General features: G+C 39.3%; 1 protein-coding gene across 1 annotated transcript in view; it reads right to left on the bottom strand.

Moving 5' to 3' along the window:
* Positions 1 to 22,118, bottom strand: part of LOC136886717 (uncharacterized) — a 420,809-nt gene that overhangs the window by 387,625 nt on the left and 11,066 nt on the right. Inside the window, exon 2 of the mRNA XM_067159522.2 lies at positions 8,117 to 8,189. Within this exon, the coding sequence (XP_067015623.2) occupies positions 8,117 to 8,185 (69 nt within the window). The 5' untranslated portion in view covers positions 8,186 to 8,189. The remainder of the gene's footprint in view (positions 1 to 8,116; positions 8,190 to 22,118) is intronic.

The raw sequence follows: 22,118 nt of genomic DNA, 5'->3' as shown, positions 1-22,118 counted from the left end.
ATTATACCAGTCCATTACACTTGGATCAAAGGCAGCATAGGGTTGGTTGGATGACTTTGTTTCAGTGCATAACCACCAAACAGAACCAAAATTGGCCAAACATCAAGTTAGAAGTAAAGCCGTGCGGAGTATCTCTAATTAAGATAACGGCAATGAGAAGCCAGTGAAGAACAATCATGACCTTCGTTGACTTCAAAAAGGCATGCGATTCAGTAGTTCGTAAAGTACTACTTAACGTCCTTCGTGAGTTTGATTTAGATGATAAATCCCTCGCATTAATCAAAGAAACACTGAGTCTGAGACAAGGGAACTGCCTTTCACCATTGCCGTTCAACTGCATCCTGGAAAAGGCTATCAGAGACTGGAGATAAAAAGGGAAAGGGAAATACAGAATGGGATAAAGACAGGATGTGGAAATGGTGCGATCATATTTGACTGCCTGCCTTCCACGGTTGATGTAGTACTCCTGACAATCTACACTCAGCCGCAAAACAAGTAGAGGAATTACAAAATGTGGCCACCAAAACTGGTTTAAGAATAACTTTTGAAAAAAAATGCACACATGGATTCTTATAAAAACATATCTCACAGACAGAATCAAAACCAAATGTAGGGAAATCCACCATGTTCAGAAATTCCAGTACCTGGGAGAAATCCTCACCCCAAATGAAAATGAGAAAGAAGCTATAAATACAAGGGTAGGAAAGATGGAAATGGTTTTCAGACTGTCATGGAGCTTATAAATCCAAGCCTCAAGTCCATATCCATCCAAACAAAATTAAAACATTATTGTATGGTGGTCAGAGCACAGTGTCCATATATGGCAGAAACCATGGAGAGAGTAAAGGACCCAGAATCTATAAACTCAACCATATTAATGGCCCATAATGACCATGTGCAGTGACAATCTTTCTGCACTGTAAAAACAGACGATAATGAGTCCGCTTTGCCTGGTGCAAAACTGGGAAACCACATGGCTAACTCACTCATTTTCCTTACCTTCTTTCACCCTCACTACTTGTTAGACTGCACAAAAATCCAGCTCACCAGAACTTCTGTTAATAATAATAATAATAATAATAATAATAATAATAATAATAATAACAATAATAATTAGTGCCCTGCGACAGCAAATGACTCTAGTTAAAACCTCTAAGGATGCTCTTAGTGCTTCCTTAGGAAATGTACCATGCTTTTCTACCAATCTGACATTTACTTTCAATTGTTGCTCGTGACAAAGAAGTCGATAGGTTACCCGTATGCTCTGGATGATTTGTCTGGATGTGCCCTATAAGTTTTACAGGTTTCAAACAACCATTGGCTAAAATATTCAGAGAATACACTGTGGTTGTTCCTGGTTATTCAGAAGAATGTTACTGAAACCTAGCTTTAAATAATCATTATATATCCACACTTTTGTTTTAGCTGAATAATTAACCTCACCAGCAAGAACTGAAACAGATGTGGGAAAGTAAACATACAACTAAATTCGCATCCTGTTTTTTATTTGGTATTTTCCTAGGAGAACAGGCACTTGACGGAACACTTTCACGTGATCGCTTTTTACCACTGTGAATCAGCCACTTGTTCATTGTTATGTCGATACATTTAACCTGTAGAAAAGGTTGACAACCCCTACTCAGAACGTGCAGAAATCCATCTGTACAGCAAAGTGTACTGTTCACTCAGCACTGACTGACGAGTCTCAGGAAGGGGAAGAAGAATCTATTCTCTTCTCATAGCCTACTGAGGTAGCGGCAGTAACACTGTGACAGGTGGAAGATGGTGACACAGATCTGAAAAGCCGCTGGAGTAATTGACATGGTCAAAGATGTGTGACAGCAAATAATTTTTGAATTCATGCAAGTAGGGTCTAACTGCCAGGTATAAGACATAAATGATCGGAAATTTAATGCTACATACTGTAACTTAAGTCATGTAGTATTTATCGATAGGACCACTAATAATATAAATATTTGAGAATTAAATTTTAGGCCTTCTCCTAAACTACCATTTCACTCAGAGTGAATAAAATTATGTGTGATCTAGATTCACATATTGATTTTCATTAAATTCCCTTCAGCTGTTTTCTCGAGATGCGCGTACATAGATACACACATACAAACAGAAATTACGGAAAATTAAAAAGTGCATTTCCTTCTTACTGTGTTTCTTACAAAATTGTACAAAACCATTTTAATCCTCCTAGTCAATACTATACATACTTTACGTCCAATTAAGACAAAACTTCACACACAAATAGACGTTTCGATCCGACATTGGGTCATCCTCATAAGACATGTAAAATGAATTTAAAAAATAGAAAACACACAAAATGAAATGTAAGTTAAAAAGTTTTTTAAAAAGCATGATGAAAGTTTAAAAACTGTGATATGTTAATCGTATACCAGGTGAAGTATTCACTGGCATCTTGGAAGGGAGGGTGCGATCAGTCGTTGAGAGGAAGTTGGATGAAAACCAGTGTGGTTTCAGACCACAGAGAGGCTGTCAGGATCAGCTTTTCAGTATGCTCCAAGTAATTGAAAAATGCTACGAGAGGAATAGGCAGTTGTGTTTATGTTTCGTAGATCTAGAGAAAGCATATGACAGGGTACCGAGAGAAAAGATGTTCGCCATACTGGGGGACTATGGAATTAAAGGTAGATTACTAAAATCAATCAAAGGCATTTATGTTGACAATTGGGCATCAGTGATAATCGATGGTAGAAAGAGTTCTTGATTCAGGGTACTTACAGGGGTTGTAATCTTTCACCTTCGCTGTTCGTAGTTTACATGGATCATCTGCTGAAAGGTATAAAATGGCAGGGAGGGATTCAGTTAGGTGGAAATGTAGTAAGCAGTCTGGCCTATGCTGACTACTTGGTCTTAATGGCAGATTGTGCCAAAAGCCTGCAGTGTAATATCTTGGAACTTGAAAATAGGTGCAATGAGTATGGTATGAAAATTAACCTGTCGAAGACTAAATTGATGTCAGTAGGTAAGAAATTCAACAGAACTGATGCCAGATTGGTGATACAAAGCTAGAACAGGTCAATAATTTCAAGTATTTAGGTTGTGTGTTCTCCCAGGATGGTAATATGGTAAGTGAGATTGAATCAAGGTGTCGTAAAGCTAATGCAGTGAGCTCGCAGTTGCGATCAGCAGTATTCTGTAAGAAGGAAGTCAGCTCCCAGACGAAACTATCTTTACATTGGTCTGTTTTAAGACCAACTTTGCTTTACGGTAGCGAAAGCTGGGTGGACTCAGGATATCTTATTCATAAATTAGAAGTAACAGACATGAAAGTAGCAAGAATGATTGCTGGTACAAACAGGTGGGAACAATGGCAGGAGGGTACTTGGAATGAGGAGATAAAAGCTAATTTAGGAATGAACTCGATGGATGAAGCTGTACGCATAAACCGGCTTCGGTGGTGGGGTCATGTGAGGTGAATGGAGGAGGATAGGTTACCTAGGAAAATAATGGACTCTGCTATGGAGGGTAAGAGAAGTAGAGGTAGACCAAGACGACAATGGTTTGACTCGGTTTCTAACGATTTAAAGATAAGAGGTATAGAACTAAATGAGGCCACAACACTAGTTGCAAATCGAGGATTGTGGCGACATTTAGTAAATTCACAGAGGCTTGCAGACTGAACGCTGAAAGGCATAACAGTCTATAATGGTAATGTATGTATGTATGTTAATCGTTAAAACAGTCTTGAGCTGGAGGTCTTTTTGTTTCAATGTTTTTGTTGTCCTTTGGTGTGGTTCAACTGTTCTGGCTTAGTAGTTGTGTTCCGACATGGGCTGATATACGTAAGTATTATTGTAGTTGAACTGTCTGATTTTTAGTGTTATGTTGCCTGCTTGTATCACCCGTGTTCTCTGACTAGGGAGTCCAGCACTCACAGTTTTTTAAATTTCATCATGCTTTTAAAAAAACATTTCGACATACATTTCAATTTTTGTGTTTCCTATGTTTTTAATTCATTTTACATGTCTTAGTGAGGAAGACCCAATGCCGGGTCAAAACGTCTATTTATGTGTGAAGTTTCGTCTTAATTGGACGTAAAAAATATATAGTATATTGAGTAGGAGGATTAAAATAATTTTGTACAATTTTGTAAGAAGTTCAACCGTCAATACGGATTTAGCATGAGATTCATAGTCTGTAAAAAATTCTGAGCAACACTCTTATTTTAGGTATATACTGTAGATATCATTTCCCATCTACCCCAGGTATACAGCGTGTAAAACTAAGGTACGCCCAAACTTTCACGACACATTCCTCACATGTAGAAGAAGAAAATATAGACATCTGGGATTCAATGTGACAGTGGGTTGATGCTAATGGAGGGCATTTTGAATTATTGATGCAACGAAAGTGTTTCTTGTGTGTTTCACATGGTTAATATCTCATGAAACATGACATCTAACATGGATTTTATTTTACTCTTTTAATTTTTTTACAAATTGCTGTGCAACACACTGACACGGATAGTTCTTATGGTGACGATGGGATAGGAAAGGCCTAGGAGTGAGAAGGAAGCGGCTGTGGCCTTAATTAAGGTACAGCCCCAGCTTTTGCCTGGTGTGAAAATGGGAAACCACAGAAAACTATCTTCAGGGCTGCCGACAGTGGGGTTCGCACCCACTATGAACTGAATACAAGCCCACAGCCGCGTGACCCTAACCACACAGCCACTGGCTCAGTTCTTATAGGTCCTATGAAGACGATAGCATAGGAAAGGGACAGGAGTGGGAAGGAAACAGCCGTGGCCTCAACTAACCTTCTGACGAGTGCACATGGCACACGCTGTTCAATAATGACGGCCGCATCCAAGTACGTATTTGACCAGAAAACAACCACTGGAAAGCAAGAAATTTTTTAAAAAATTACAATAAATTTATTTATTACAACTCTTGAGAGACATGAAAATGCATTATAGATCGAGAAAATACTGTAATTTCAAAACTTTATTAATGTATGATACTGTTCAAGGCAAGAATATATGCAGAGAGCGACTTTACAATACTCGTAGTTCATTTTTTTCCCTCTTCTGACCTGATTGAGTAGTGTGTTTGCACACGTCGCATTGCCAGAGAAGTTTACGCTTCTTTCATTCGCTTTGTGAGAGTGGCCTCATAAAGCGGTGATCTTCGAGGGGTAACGGATGTTATGACCCACCTCCAATCGGGCATGCAACATTCCTTTCATTGTTTTTTGCAGTAAAGTGTTTCTTCTCGAGCAGTTGTCGAAAATATATTCACCGTTATATTTATGAAAACCAAAAATATTTACAGCTACGAAGAGCACAAACAACTATCCACATCGGCGGCAATCGTAACACTGCTCTAACCTGTAGGCTAACGGCGCGCCAAACTCTTACACTGTAGGGAGTATACGCATTTCCGTCAGAGACCACGACCATACAGAACTAGGATTTGTACAGCAACACTATTAAAATAACTGAAAAAGTTACAAAAAAACGCCGCCAGATGTCATATTACATTGGTAAGCAATTAAGCTCTTAGTACTAGCCCAAAACGACAAATGCCGTGCTCCCTCCTGTGGGACCAAACGGCACATGCCGTGGGCACTCTATTGACTGTCCTTACGTGCACTCATCAACAGGTTAAGGCACAGCAGTTCAAACCCATTTCTCCCAAATGTAAGCTGACAGCTGCATAACCCCAACGTGCATCCACTCAGTCGGTTAATATGGAAGTAAAGCGTTTTCAGACCCATTTCTACATAACATACTTCCACATGCGTCCTGCAAGTTCGGCTGAGCTTGTTGTTAAACCTATATTTATCTAGGCTCAGTTCTGAGAGATAATGCTGGCTGTGAACAGGAAATCTAAAGAGGGGAATAGGTTTGAGATTATCCATCTTTCAATACACTGCAAGTAAAAAGACAAAGAGATTTTTAGACCATTTTACAATTTAATTTACAATTCTAAAATGGTCTAAAAATGTCCTTGTCATTCTACTTGTAGCATATTGAAAGGTGGATAACCTCATACCTATTCTCCGGAATACATGTCAATAAGGATAAAACATGAAGTTCTTAACTCATGAAATCTAAAGAAGAATAGCCCTTCGACGCTACAGAAGAGAAAAGGTGAAAGTGGTCTGCGTGACAGAGGAATATCAAGAAAAAACAAACTATGCTTGGTGCAAAGACTCTAGTACTTTCCATCTGCCTGTACGGTTGTGATACATGGACTATCAAAGCTAGAGAACATCAGCATATTGATGCCTTTGAAATGTGGTGTTGGTAAAGAATACTAAGGAAAGAATGGGCACAAAGATTGAATAAGTCAATGAGGGATGAACTGGGTATGACAAAACCTCTTTCTTTACTTTGCTAGAAGAAGATATTGCAGTTCTTGGACTACATCACTAAATGACAGGGGGATAACTTAAAAGAAGGCTATAGTTCAGGAAATAGTCAGTGGTAAAAGGCCTGGAGGAAGCACCAAGCAATGGACTGATTAGGTGAAGGAAGCCACCAAGATGCCTTTAAGGAAGATCATACTAGTGTTGGCTACTGAATGCATGATTCGAAGCAGTGTATCGATTCATTCAAGTGTCCGAGTGAATCGATTCACAGGAACGGCAAACTCACGGCACACGATTCAGCTTACTCCCAGCGGACAGTGCTGAGTGGCGCACTCACTGGACGTTGACGGGGAGCCGAGCTTCCGCTGCAGCGAGACAGTGAATCATGGCACATCGAAAGAATCGTGAACGAGCGCGGCTCAGTGAGATACATGATACACACGGCTCCTTATCGGCTCACTGGACACGCGGAGAGCCGAGCCTCCGCTGCAGCAAGACATACAGTGAGCCATGGCACACGGAAAGAATCGTGAACGAGCCGACTCAGTGAGACACAAGATATGCACGGCTCCTTATCGGCTCACTGCAGCGAGACATACAGTGAGCCATGCTACACTGAAAGAATCGTATGCTATAATGGACTCTCGAGCTCAGCTCATTTGAAAATAATACCCATTTGCATTCACTGTCCCCTTCTTACAGGGAGGTTTAAATAATAGATGGATTTATTTGCAGTGTTAAAAAGGTAGTCACAACATAATTCTGAAGTAGCTAGTAAGTAGGTAGGCTATTAGGTTATACTATTTATTAGTTTAATGAATCTTTGTACCGTATTATAACTTAGTTGACATTTGACAATTAAACTCGACTCTAGCCTGCCCTATGACTATGAGTCATGCTCATGACCACTCAAAGGTACCTGTTTTATATTGGGAAGAACGGCTCAGTATTCTCTCAGTTCATATGTCACATCGTTGCACAAGACTTCAATCATATGTGGACAGACGCAATAACAGTATGTTGAATCAGAAAACCAGCGGGCTACTGTACATCTCGGGTAGCCTATACAAAATATGACGATTTTAAAAAATCCTCAGCTGATAGAAAAATACATATTTTCAAAAATGACTGAGCGAGTTGTCGTGCGGTTAATATCGTGTGGCTATGCGCTTGCATTCGGGGGATGGTGGGTTCGAATCCCACCGTCGGCAGCCGTTAAGATGGTTTTCCGTACTTTCCCCATTTTCACACCAGGAAATGCTGGGACTGTACCTTAATTCAGGCCATGGCTGCTACCTTCCTAATCCTAACCTTTCCCACCCTGCGTCGCCGGAAACCTTCGATGTATTAGAGTAACTAGCATTTTTCTAAGAAAGGAGTTCATAGTATGAAGACCAGATGGCAGCTGCGAGCACTGAATGCTGTTGTTGCTGTCTTACCAGCACATACTACACAGACGCAGTAGGAGCGGTGACCAATGAGCCGTGAATCGGATCACTGTATCGATTCAGTAACGTGAATGGAATCGAATGAATCGATTCAGTAAAATGAATCGAATGTCCCATCACTAGATCATACAAGAGGCAGAAAACTGACAACAATGGAAGCAGCACATTATATCAAGAACAAGCTGACGCAACATGTGCGATGTCACGACAGTCATGAGTAAAACTATTAAGAGAGGTAGAGAGAGACATCCTATCGACAAGACTTTGTTCACAACAGAAGGAAAGGTCTGCTAAATTACTCTCTATCTGCAGGTACTTACCACAGAAGGAAGGTAGGCATTCCTGGAGATAACCCATGTCAGTCTATCGTTGACTCTCTCCAGCTCCATTGTTCTGTAACAAAAATGATGTCCAATGAATTTATTACCCCTAAGATTCCAGATAGCAGGGGGGAAGGCAGGGGAAGGTTCACATATAACCCACAACTTTATATTTTTATCTTTTCTTGAAAAAAATTCCACAGAACTTTCTCCTTTAAAATTATTGTCTCTTGACTTGTGCATAAGCAGTAGTACAACATAAGTCTGGTATAAAACAGTCTGCTATACAGCAGATTCAGATTTAACACAGTGAAGGGTACTGTGTATCCTCCCGAAAATATACAGTTATAGTTGAATTCTTATTTTCAAAAGTCAGTAAAATAGCCTGTTTAAAAATTGGAAACCATGGCGTTAGAACAAGCTTTTTTCCGAGTCCAGCTGTACATAGTAGTTCCAGACAGCGTGTTAATGCCCTGAGCTATGTTGGCCGATAAAACATTGTTTTACTATATAGTGTGTTGACATTTCACTACGACTATCACGCTAACATTGTAGCTCACCAAAACTTTTATTAAAAAGGCCCCAGCCAACAGAAAAAAATACAGTACCTATTACGGTATTAAGCTTGGGCGATGTAGGACTGCACTCCTGGGATATCACAGAAGCAACCAGAAACAAAATATTCCTGAGTTATTTACAGTTTTAACATTTCTAAGAATTTGGAACCAGCCAATGAAACAATTACTCCACCTCTCATCCAGTCAACAGATGTACGGTACAGTATAGTATTGTTATGCAGTGTTGAATTCAGAGTTAACTGAATGTTCATTATGTCTCAGAAAAGAAAAGCACATTCTGCGAGTGATAAACTGAAAATAATTCATTACGCGAGGTTAATCAAAGGAAAGTGTAACATTCGAAATCAGTTAATTCAAAGTCCCGCCTAATTCAAAGAAGATCTCGTTCCCGGAAACATGAGGTATGGTTTTGCATGATATATAAATTGTTTAATTCGAAATACGGATAACTCGTAATTCGAAGAGTAATGTCTGTCCCATTACCGAAATTCAGACTTTTAATTCAAACTGCCTTTATATTTTAAAAATAGGGTTTTTTTCAGAGTAATTTAAATCAGAAATTTATCCGTGCCATGACAGAACGTGAGTAAAATCGTAATTCTTTTGTATTCAGCATTTTAAGGAACACCATATCATCATAATCGAAACTGACTTTCAACCTATTAGGTCGTGTTACATACATCAGTACGTGTTGAAGAGATGTCATCACTTAGCAGGCAGTGTGCAGAGAAGCAGAATCCGCAAACCCCGGCGATGCCGACAGTCTGCGAAAAAGCATGGCTCATATAATCAATTCGTATGGACCGAATATTGTCAATGCCGATGAAACTAAATTTTTTTTAATGCCGAGCCCAAACGGACTTACGGTCTTATAGGAGGGATGTGGCAGCCGGGAAATCATAAAGGGGGGTTATTGCACTGTGTTGCAATACACACGGAAGCGAGAGACTTCTTCCCCTCGTCATAGGGAAGTTCGATAAGCCATGATGTTTTAAGGGCATCGGGCACTTTCCGTAAAAGTACAGGACATCTAAAATGCATTCAGTACAGTAATCCAATGAATAAAGGACTTGCACAAGGGAGTCAGCATAATTTGTCCTCGTCTTTGAATCCTGCGTTTTTTTTCTTTCGATGCGTGAGGTTATATTTGCCAGTGATTTATTCAAGTGCATTATTTGAATAATATAAATGCACCTTGTTGGATACATTTCGGGAATATATTTTGCCAAGGCATTTGAAAAGTTTAAACTGTGAATCAAGGTGATTGCGTGCATTAATTCATCTTAAGAATACTCTGTGACGCGGCAAGGGTTTGCATTTCTGAATTACGAGATAAGTACCATGGCGGGAAATCCTACAAGGTTAGGTGAGTCACTGTACTGTGTTCGAATGCAGACAGAAGCAAGAGACTTTCTCCCCTCGTCATAGAGAAGTTCGATAAACCACAATGTTTTAAGGGCATCGGGTACTTTCCGTGCAAGTACAGGACATCTAAAATGCATTCAGTTCAGTAATCCACTGAATAAAGGACTTGCTCAGGGGATCCAGCTTAGATTTCTCCTCGTCTTTGAATCATGCTTTTGTTTTCTTTCGTTGCGTGAGGTTATGTTTGTCAGTAACTTATTCAAGTGAATACTGTATTGTGAATTTGAATACCATAAATGCACCTTGTTGGATACATTTTGGAAATTGTTTAATTTCAAAGGTTTAAACTTTGAATCAAGGTTAATTACATGCAGTACAGGTCTTAGAATATTTTTTGATGCGGCAAGGGTTGACATTTCTGAATTAAGAGTTGGCGGTTAATTAGAAATCACGTCATTCGAAGTCCTAATTTTGCATCACAACGACTTCATTACTTGCTCTTTCATTCCCCCGACATATTAGGTAAAGATTTAAATATTTCGAACCAACCTGATAATAGTGAGCAAAGAGTAAGTGAGATTTTATCCCTCCACCTCTGTTGAGAATGATCAAATTGGTTGGTTCTCCTTCCCTCTCTGTTGTAGCAAGACACACTCAGTGACCTTGCCACTGTCAGCAATCATTATACCGCATTTGCTCGCATAACTTGCCACCGCGTATATCTCGTACCCCATTTTTAACATTTGAAATTGCAGGGAAATAAAATCCCTGCACATAACCCGCATTAATTTCTGACGTCACATGGCCGGTTGCATAAACTATTTGATCTTAGATCATTGATGAAATTTCTCCGATCAGACTCTTTGATCTCAGTTCAAGGAGTTATTTTCTAATCAAGATAGAACAGCTGATTGTGAACATAATGTTACCTTGTGTTGTTACCATAAATCATAAGAAAATACACAAAAGACCAACAAAAAACACTGTTAGCTGTTGTTGTTATCTGTATATAAGCTATATTACGCTTCTTATAATGCAGTGAAACATAATTCTACAATATAACCTCTATGAATTGCTTACGATATGACATTATAAATCCATTGAAGAAACTATTTAAAATAGTTTATGTGAAATTGACTTCACTGATGAAGGGAATGAATATTGTTCCTGAAACATGTATGATAGAATAAATCATTTTCAAGCATTAAAAGTGTATTGACAAGGTGGACCCAACATAAACTAACTTTCTCTTTTACCTAACTTTTTATTGTTAAAATGGACTCTTTACCAAAAAACAGTGACTGTGGTAACAATGAAAGTAAATTTTGCGAACTGAACAATGAAATATAAGCCGCTGAAAAGTTCCTGTTTTAAAATCTCGAGTATACTCACGATATTTTTATGGGTTCTTCTTCTTCTTCTTTTATGACCACATAGGATCACTTTAGTCAGTCCGTCGTTCAGGTCTCTTTGAAGGGATTGTTCGGGCTTTGCGGTCCTCCCAGTACTTCTTCAGACGCTCCGATCTTCGTGCCCTTTCCTCAGTTGAAAATGTGCGTGTTGTTGGTTTGTTTTGTGTAAGGGTAAAGCGGAGGTTTGTATTCTTGAGTTTTGTATTCAATTTTATCTTATTTTTGGTGTCTTCTGTTGTAAGGCCTATTTCCTTCAGATCCTCTCTTACTTCTCTGATCCATTTACATCCTGTTGTGGTATTTTTTGAGACGAGATTGTGTTGTACTAGTTGTTTCAGAAGTCTCGAGTCCTGCATCCTCATGATATGTCCAAAGAATCCCAGTCTCCTCTTACGCATAGTATCTGTAATGGGTTCTAGCTCTTTGTACACGACTTTGTTAGGTATTAACCGCCACTGTCCATCTTTCTGATATTTTTTGTTGATACAGGTTCTTCCAATCCTCCTTTCAATTTTCTGAAGTCTGTCAGTCTTTGATTGTTTATTCAGGTAAAAGAGTGTTTCTGCTGCATATGTAGCTTCCGGTTTTATAACTGTGTTGTAGTGTTTTATTTTTGTATTTATTGATAGACATTTCTTTTTGTAGATATCCCATGTTAATTTTTGTGCTTTAGCTAATCTATTTGTTCTTACTTGGATTGAGATTTTTTCATTTAAGTTATGTGTTATTACTTCTCCAAGATATTTAAACTGAGTTACTATTTTGATTTTATTACCATTTATGGTGACTTCTTTTAGCTGTGTTGGTTTTTGGGGCATAATTTCTGTTTTTTCAAATGATATTTTGAGGCCAATTTTATTTGCAATGTTTTGAAGTTCTGATATCTGGGTTTTTGCTTCTTTTATGTCCACTGCTAGTAATGCTAAATCATCAGCAAAACCCAGGCAATTTGTTTTGATTTTTCGGCCAATCTTTATTTTGGGGGGACATTTTCTAAACCATTCCCTCATTACCATTTCTAGAGCACAGTTAAATAATAGTGGTGAGAGCCCATCTCCCTGCCGTAGTCCAGTTTTAATTTCAAATGTCCCTGATGTTTCACCCCTAAACTTCACTTTTGACTTGGTATTGGTGAGAGTCAATTTTATCATGTTTATTAATTTGGGGTGTAGTCCAAGGTGTCTTAAAATTTTAAACAGAGATTCTCTATGGATGCAATCATAAGCTTTCTTGAAATCTACAAATGTTATCACCATATCTCTGTTTCTTCTCCTGTTATAGTCCATTATCAACTTAAGACTCATGATCTGATCAGGACAGCTCCTCCAGGGTCTGAAACCTTTTTACTTCTTTTAACTTACATGCAAAATAAATAACACAGCACTAAACAGATGGCAAGTAAAATAACGTGACACTCAAAACTGAGTGTTCATATGTTTGTGGCTGTGTGAAATGCCCTAAAACAAGGATGAACACACAATGCTACATCGCACTCCTTACACATGTACCTGGATTCCCTGCGTGCCTTCTTCCCTCTAGTATGGCGCATATAGAACTATCAGACTCCCTAAAAAAAAAAGTCAAACTCTTCTTCACTCTCCATTTTCACGTAACAGACAAAATACACTTACATAGCAATAAACATGGAAAAGCCATGAAAACGAGCTGCCTGAGTCACCGACATCCACCACAGTTGAGTCAGAGAGATCTTTAGGCAAAAACAGGAACCTGAAGTAATAATTTTATAAATATCTGACAGAAATACTGAAAAACAAGAAACGAGTATATTCGGGTCTTTAAATTAGGTACCGATCAGTGAGCGACATTCCCAAGTATATTCGGGTTGTTGGTTTATATAAATATATAAAATCCTGAGTTTACTCGGGCTTTTATGCTAAAAGGTTAATAGATTTAGACAAGTCAATACAGGATCAAATAAAATGGATATTATGGTTAAGTTTATCAACAATATTACATTATCTCGTTCTTGTTTTACAGATGTCTGATTAGTGGGATATAGAGGGTTATTCAGCTAAGTTGTCTATCTCAAATAACATACGGACCATTCAAGATAGATTGGTGTCAATATCCTCTGAGGTAATGCCTTTAACTTTGTTTTTAAAATGGAGCTACACTGTTTTCTACACCAAGCCTTAAATCTACAAGCATTACAAGTTCACTACTGTGATTATTCCAAAAATAGATCCAAGTACTTCTCGAGAAAATGGAGTTGCTTCACCTTTTCCTGACAGCTACGTATTCACTCTGCTGTGCTCATAAAAGCACTATGATCAAATGTACGATTTAACACCTTTAATATCGCCGTAGGTAACAGGAAACATAAAGGAAAAACGGACATGCGAGGCTGTATGTGACAACATTTTTAACCTGACGAGATATTAAACCACACAACGAGCTAGTGCAACTGGGCAATCGCCCCTTCTTAACACTAATCGATTCTTCAAAGACTGAATAAAAGAGAATGACCATGAAGGCCATGAAAATGAAAGACTCGTTAGGCTTCTTGAACCTAATACCGTCGGGATCAGGAAAAAACATGGGTTGACTGAGGGAAGTCGGATATCCGATTTTCCTTCACCTGTGTTTGCTGCAAGAAAAGCATACATGAAGAAATTCCAGTACACGATGCAAACAACGTTCATTTGTCGACAGTCATGGCCAGCTCAATCCCACCATTTAAGTATTATTCAACGGGCAGAGCTATTTCATATTTAATTTACTTTGCAGTGTTGCAACGTCCACTTTTCTTAACTCCAATACATTTGAACTACACGTGTAAACCGAGTTCAGTTTTGTACAACACAACAAAGTTGTAATCTCAGTTCATTTTCAGAACTAGGTTCTAAACTGATCTCCAGTCAGATGTCTTTATGCAACCGGCCCATAAAGACATACGGTACATACACGAAAAATGTTTGGGTATTCCGTGGACATACCTACATTAAATATCGGGATGGATGGTTTTAAGACGCCAGCTACGATGGACAGGCCACGTAGTTCGCATGCCCAATAATCGCATTCCCAAACAAGTGTTTTACTCTGAGCTATCAGTAGGTAAACGCTGTGTAGGCGGTCGGAGGAAGCGATTTAAAGATGTAATCAAGGCTAACTTGAAGAGATGTAACACTGATGTTGATAACTGGGAGAGCTTAGTGCTTGACCGTTCATCCTGGAGATCACTAGTCCATTACGGCACACTGTCTTTTGAAGAAAACCGTCGACGTACAGCGAATGACAAGAGGCAACGTAGGAAAGAAAAAGAAGTGCTGAGAAGACATAGAAATAACATGACTGCTCCACCTGGGACTACCTGTCATCACTGTGGCAAATTGTGTAACTCCCGCATTGGACTGTATAGTCACCTCCGAACACATAGATGAAGAGACATCCTACCTGGAAGACAAACCTACTCGATTACGAGTGTTTGCTATCATCATCAAATATCGGGATGGTACCAATTGCTGTTATGGTACTTTGTCCATGACAGTACAAGAAGAAGCTTCATTTCTTTCTACCTGCAGAATGGTTGAGGCTAGCTGCTGTAACAAAAATACCCAACTCGCAAACCCCCGCACCAAGGCCGCATTCCTGGCCAGTCAGTCACATTCGCCCATCCCTCTCACTCTTCCATCTTTGTCAATATGCTTATCGCTACCTGTCCAGCAGAGATGATCACGCAAACTGGGAGTGTTTCCCTGTCCAGGCAGTCAAGTGATAACAGTATTAGGTATTGTCCATCAGTTGTATTGTCGACAAGTACCACTATTCTGTCTTCACTTTTCATTCTTGTTTCTCATTTAAGTTTCCTTGTGTAGGTCGATCTTTTAAGTTATGGAGAAACTTTGGAGTTATACGGCTGAGTTTAAACTCAAAGTGATAAAATAGGCTGAAGAACATAGTAACAGAGCTGCCAGTCGAGAATTCAGTGTGACTGAGTTTTATGTTCACTACTGGCATAAACAGAAAGCTGCACTGGAAACCACCAACCAAACACGTAAGGCATTCAGAGGGCCAAAAAATGGTAAGTTTCCAGGACTGGAAGATGAGTTGCTTCATTATGTTCCAGAGTTGCAAAATGATGGCTTTAGTATCTCGCACGAGATGCTACATTTCAAAGCACGCAAACTAGCGATTAAGGAGAGAATTAGCTGTTCATATCTGAAAGTGACCCAGGGTTTGATCCGTAGATTCATGACACGAAAGGGATTGTGTCTGCGAAGGCGAACATCTGTCTGTCAGAGAATGCCAAGCGATTTCAGTGACAAAATCATAGATTTTCATCGCCATGTGATAGCAATGCAGAAGAAAAAGAATGATCTCTTATCTCAAACGGCAATGCAGATCAAACTCCGATAAACTTCAACGCGCCATGTAACACCACCATCAACAAGAAGGGAGAATCTAGCGTGCTTGTACGTACAACTGGGTGTGAAAGACAGTGTTTCACTGTCATGCTAGCAATATTGCCACCGTACATTATTTTCAAAAGAAAAAACAGTGCCTAAAGCGAAGTTTCCCAAAGGCATTCATGCACAGGTTCAAGAGAAAGGATGGATGGATACAGCTCTTGTCCAGGACTGGGTCCATACGGTGTGGGGAGCATGGCCAGGGGCACTGCTTCGATGCCCAGCAATGTTAGTGAGGAACAGTTTCCGTGGACACTTGGTGGAAGACACGAAGAAACGTCTTCAGGAAGTGAAAACTGATCTCGTTGTAATTCCTAGTGGACTCACATATTATCTACAGGCCTTAGATGTTTCCATCAACAAGCCCTTCAAGGACAACATACATAAATTGTACGCCAAATGGATAGCAGGAGGGGAGCATAAGCTGATGCCAGCGGGTAAAATGAAGAGGCCATCAGTCGAACTTGTGTGCAATTGGGTTATGCGGGCATGGGTTATGGTAGGATGCTAATTAGTTTATAATTCACATATTCAATACATTAAAAACATTATAAACTAATTAGCATCGTACGTATACAGACATGCCAACTTTCAAAAGCGAAAAATCAGGAGAAATACCTGAACTGTAAGAACATGTGGCTTCTCATCCTTTAACATGGTGATCACATTACGACTAATTGTTGTTCAACACACCAGTAGCTGACTTAGGCTTCTTCAGAAACTCTGAACTAAATTTTTGCTCAAAGCACTTGCCTTGCTGAACTGATTTCAACGTTAAAATTTCTCCAAAGTTTGTTCAGACAGCAAGGATCTGAACTGTGTTTTTGTCTTTGTGACTCTGCTAAAAATCCTTTCACATTCTGCATTGCTATGTGGAATTGACAAAATAGCAAGCATCACCTTACAGAGTCTGTCATATTTAAGTACACCATCAGCTGATTTCATCTGACCTACCAATGCCCATTGAACATCAATTCTTCCTTTTGCCAGGTCTGTTTCTTCGAGCTGAAAGGTACAGAACTGGGAGTGCAGAATATCAGTTTCTTTATCCTCTGCGAACCATGTGACCTTACCAATATAAATGGTCCGTTATTGGACATTATAAATTTTCCAGCTAACTCATTCTTGGTTGCGAGCGTTTCGCCCTCGTGTGCTAGGGAGGGCTCATCAGTTGGTACCTAGCACACCTACCAATACGCTGGCTAGTGCATACCGTGGAGGCCACTGCGTAGGTTAACTGGAGCCACCGGCAGTGCCAATGCACTAAGAGACTTTGTCTCATTATCAAAAATTGATGCCTGCTTGGCCATCAGATGATTCCCTATGGGAATCAACGTCTATATCACCATGTGACCTTGCCGCAGTGCGGAGGCTTGCGTGTCCCAATGATGCAGATAGCCGAGCCGCAGGTGCAACCATATCAGATGGGTATCTGTTGAGAGACCAGACTAACGAATGGTTCATCGAAAGGGGGGTAGCAGCCTTTCGATAGTTGCTCGGGCGGCAATCTAGATGATTTTAGGCATAGATATCAAGGATAATTAAATAAAAAACCACCTATTCAATACTTTCCACGTTTAATGTGGTTATTATCTACATGATTTTATGTAGACTCATTTGGTCAGGTACATGTTTCACCCATTATTTTGGGCATCTTCAGCCTGTAAACAACCTTTAGGTCAAGGTTTGGGACCTTTTTAACTAATATAAACATACTAATATATACACTATATACAACATATACATTATATACAATATATACAAACATAAGTCAATACAGTAAAGTTTTTTGGTCCTAATCTATTTAATATGGAAAATGTCCAAAACTAAAATGGATCTTCTTTTCGGTGAAGAGGATTGCAAATCGGGGTTTATGTGACCCCTATATCATATTAAGTACTTGACGTATCGTGTCTGGTGACAGGATGTGTCGTCAACAATAAGTGGAGATTTGAACTGATTGTAGGTTGGTCAAGATTGAAAATATAAATTTAAATTGAATGTGTTTTAACTTGGCAGTTCTGGTTAACTTAAAATGTTCAAAACTAAAAATAAAATGAAACGGATCTTCTTTTTTCTTCTTGAGAAGGGGTGATATTAAAACTGGAGCTTGTTTGACCCACGATTTTCATTTTCATGTTCTTGACGTAACTAATATTTAAATGTGTTGTCGTGTACAAGTGGAGATTCAAAAGCCGATTGTTGTAGGTAGACTGGTCAAAAACGTTGTGAATGAAACTGTTAGCGTCTTGACTTTGGGTCTCATGTAACGTCAAGGAATTGACAAGAGTACAATATTTAGCTGTTTCATAGTTTTAGGCTGCTGCTTAATTGGGAAGAGACATCCTAGACACTTGATACAGTCTTGTGTGAAAATTGTTCCCGTTGATGTGTTGCTTGGTCTTTGGGAGGGATCTTAAGAATATCTGTAATGAAGTAGAAAATAATTTTGAATAAAAAATTTTTTGAGCACGCGTTGTGATAAAATGTATTAAATTAACACCTCTTAACTGTAAAATGACTTACTTGTTCAGTTAATACTAGATGGATCTGTCTGTTCCGGCAGCGCCTGTCTTGCCACCATTTCTACTCCTGGTGTTGTAATGGTGCGGTAATGGAGGGGCGGAGCATGGAGGGAGAGTGGGGGTAGGCTGGTCTATGGGCGTGTGTGCTGTTGCTGGAGGGGAGTTTCTAGAAGCAATATGGGCGGGTTTAACTTTTGGCATGATGGATGAAGCATTTGAGTGTGGAGATTTAAATAAATGAGGGATTTTGTTTTGATCTGAATTCACGATATTAATTAATCTAGGTGTTAATTCGTACAAAGGATTTTTAATTTCATTGACGTCGTTGAGATTTTTATTTTTATTGTAGGTTTGGTCTAAAAAGATGTGTAGGTTTTCCAGTTCATTCATTAATTTCCCTTTACCTATGCTTCTAATGATGGTAAGATCTTTCTCTATGGATGTAAAGTGATGGCCCGTTTCTCTCATATGTTGGCTCATCGCTGAGTACTTATTGTGTTTTTGAGCGTTATAATGTTCCAGATATCTCGTGTTAAAGCTGCGGCCAGTCTGTCCGATATAAGAAAAACCACATTGTGTACATGTTAGTTTATATATGCCGGACCTTGAATAATGGTTGCTATTGTGATTGACCTTGTTGTGGTTAAAAAACATGTTTCGATTAGTGTTAACTGTCCTGAAGGCTATATTGATATTGTGCTTCTTTAAAGTATTTGCGATCAGATGGACGGCTGGGTTGTTATATGTAAATGTGGCGAAACTGTTTTTTTTAGGTTTTTCTGGGATGAGGTTAGTGGACAATTTAATTTTGTAAATCTAGATGATTGACTGATACGGCCTTGTAATAATACTCAACATGGCTTAGCTGTGTTGATACTGCTACACGGCTGAAAGCAACGGGAAACTACAGCCGTAACTATCTCCCAAGGACATGCAGCTCTCTCTGTATGAATGATGTACTGATGATGGCTTCCTCCCGGGTAAAATATTCCGGAGGTAAACTAGTCCCCCATTCGGATCTCCGGGTGGGGACTACACGAGAGGGGGCGATCATCAGGAAGATGGATACTGACATTCTGCGAGTCGGAGCGTGGAATGTTAGAAGTTTGAATCGTTGTGGTAGGTTAGAGAACCTGAAAAGGCAGATGGATAGACTTAAGTTAGATGTAGTTGGTATAAGTGAAGTACGTTGGCAGGAAAAACAAAATTTTTGGTCAGGTGACTACCGAATTATCAACACAAAATCAAACAGGGGAAATGCAGGAGTTGGTTTAATAATGAATAAGAAAATAGGGCAGCGGGTAAGCTACTATGACCAGCATAGCGAAAGAATTATTGTCGTCAAGATAGACACCAAATCAATGCCCACCACAATACTGCAGGTCTATATGCCTACTAGTTCAGCGGATGATGAAGAAATCGAAAGAATATATGAGGAGATAGAAGATTTAATACAATATGTAAAATGTGACTAGAATCTAATTGTGATGGGAGACTGGAATGCAGTGGTAGGCCAAGGAAGAGAAGGTAATACAGTAGGAGAATTTGGATTGGGACAAAGGAACGAAAGAGGAAGTTGGCTGGTTGAATTCTGCACTGATCATAATTTAGTCCTTGCCAATACTTGGTTCAAACTCCACAAACGACGGCTGTATACGTGGATGAGACCTGGAGACACTGGAAGGTATCAAATAGACTTCATTATGATTAGGCAGAGATTCAGAAACCAGGTGTTGGATTGCAAAACTTTCCCAGGAGCAGACATGGACTCTGACCATAACTTGTTGGTCATGAAATGCCATCTGAAGTTGAAAAAATTGAAGAAAGGAAAGAATGCAAAAAGATGGGATCTAGACAAGTTGAAAGAAAAGAGTGTAAGGAATTGTTTCAAGGAACATGTTGCACAAGGACTAAATGAAAAGGCTGAAGGAAACACTATAGAGGAAGAGTGGAGAGTCATCAAAAATGAAGTCAGTAGGGCTGCTGAAGAAATGTTAGGAAGGAAGAAAAGATCAACTAAGAATCAGTGGATAACTCAGGAGATACTAAACCTGATTGATGAACGACGAAAATACAAGAATGCTAGAAATGAAGAGGGCAGAAAAGAATACAGACGATTAAAAAATCAAGTGGATAGAAAGTGCAAAGTAGCTAAGGAAGAATGGCTGAAGGAGAAGTGCAAGGATGTCGAAGGCTGTATGGTCCTGGGTAAAGTAGATGCTGCATACAGGAAAAATCAAGGAAACATTTGGAGAAAGGAAATCTAGGTGTATGAATATTAAGAGCTCAGATGGAAAGCCACTTCTAGGGAAAGAAGACAAACCAAAAAGATGGCAGGAGCATATCCAACAGTTGTATCAAAGTAAAGATGTAAATAATTTGGTTCTGGAACATGAAGAGACTGTTGATGCTGATGAAATGGGAGACCCAATTTTGAGGTCAGAGTTTGACAGAGCTGTGAGTGACCTAAATAGGAACAAGGCACCTGGAATTGATGACATTCCCTCTGAATTACTGACTGCCTTAGGAGAAACCAGCATGGCAAGGTTATTTCATTTAAGTGTGCAAGATGTATGAGACAGGAGAAGTCCCATCCGATTTTCGGAAGAATGTTGTTATACCTATTCCCAAGAAAGCCGGTGCTGACAGGTATGAAAACTACCGCACCATTAGTTTACTATCTCATGCCTGCAAAATTTTAACACGTATTATTTACAGAAGAATGGAAAAACAAGTTGAAGCTGAGTTGGGAGAAGATCAATTTGGCTTCAGAAGAAATGTAGGCACACGTGATGCAATACTGACTTTACGTCTGATCTTAGAGGATCGAATCAAGAAGGACAAGCCCACGTACTTGGCATTCGTAGATCTACAAAAGGCATTCGATAATGTTGATTGGACCAAGCTATTTATGATTCTGAAGATGATAGGGATCAGATACCGAGAACGAAGAATTATCTACAGTCTGCATAAAAATCAGTCTGCAGTGATAAGAATCGAGGGCTTTGAAAAAGAAGCAGCAATCCAGAAAGGAGTGAGGCAAGGCTGCAGTTTATCCCCTCTCCTTTTCAGTGTTTACATAGAACAGGCAGTAAAGGAAATCAAAGAGAAATTTGGAAAGGGAATCACAGTCCAAGGAGAGGAAATCAAAACCTTGAGATTTGCCGATGATATTGTTATTTTATCTGAGACTGCAGAAGATCTAGAGAAGTAGCTGAATGGTATGGATGAAGTCTTGGGAAAGGAGTACAAGATGAAAATAAATAAGTCCAAAACAAAAGTAATGGAGTGCAGTCGAACGAAGGCAGGTGATGTAGGAAATATTAGATTAGGAAATGAAGTCTTAAAGGAAGTAGATGAATATTGTTACTTGGCTAGTAAAATAACTAACGATGGCAGAAGTAAGGAGGACATAAAATGCAGACTAGCACAAGCAAGGAAGAGCTTTCTTAAGAAAAATTTGCTCACTTGAAACACTGATATCGGAATTAGAAAGATGTTTTTGAAGACTTTCGTGTGGAGCGTGGCATTGTATGGAAGTGAAACATGGATAACTAGCTCACAAAGAAAGAGAATAGAAGCTTTTGAAATGTGGTGTTACAGAAGAATGCTGAAGGTGAGATGGATAGATCGAATCACGAATGAAGAGATACTGAATCGAATTGGTGAGAGGAGATCGATTTGGCTAAATTTGA

The sequence above is a fragment of the Anabrus simplex genome, chromosome X (assembly GCF_040414725.1).
Source record: "Anabrus simplex isolate iqAnaSimp1 chromosome X, ASM4041472v1, whole genome shotgun sequence".
Taxonomy (NCBI): Eukaryota; Metazoa; Arthropoda; class Insecta; order Orthoptera; family Tettigoniidae; genus Anabrus; species Anabrus simplex.
Note: the sequence above shows the minus strand (reverse complement) of the source record. Positions and strands in the feature narration are given on the sequence as shown.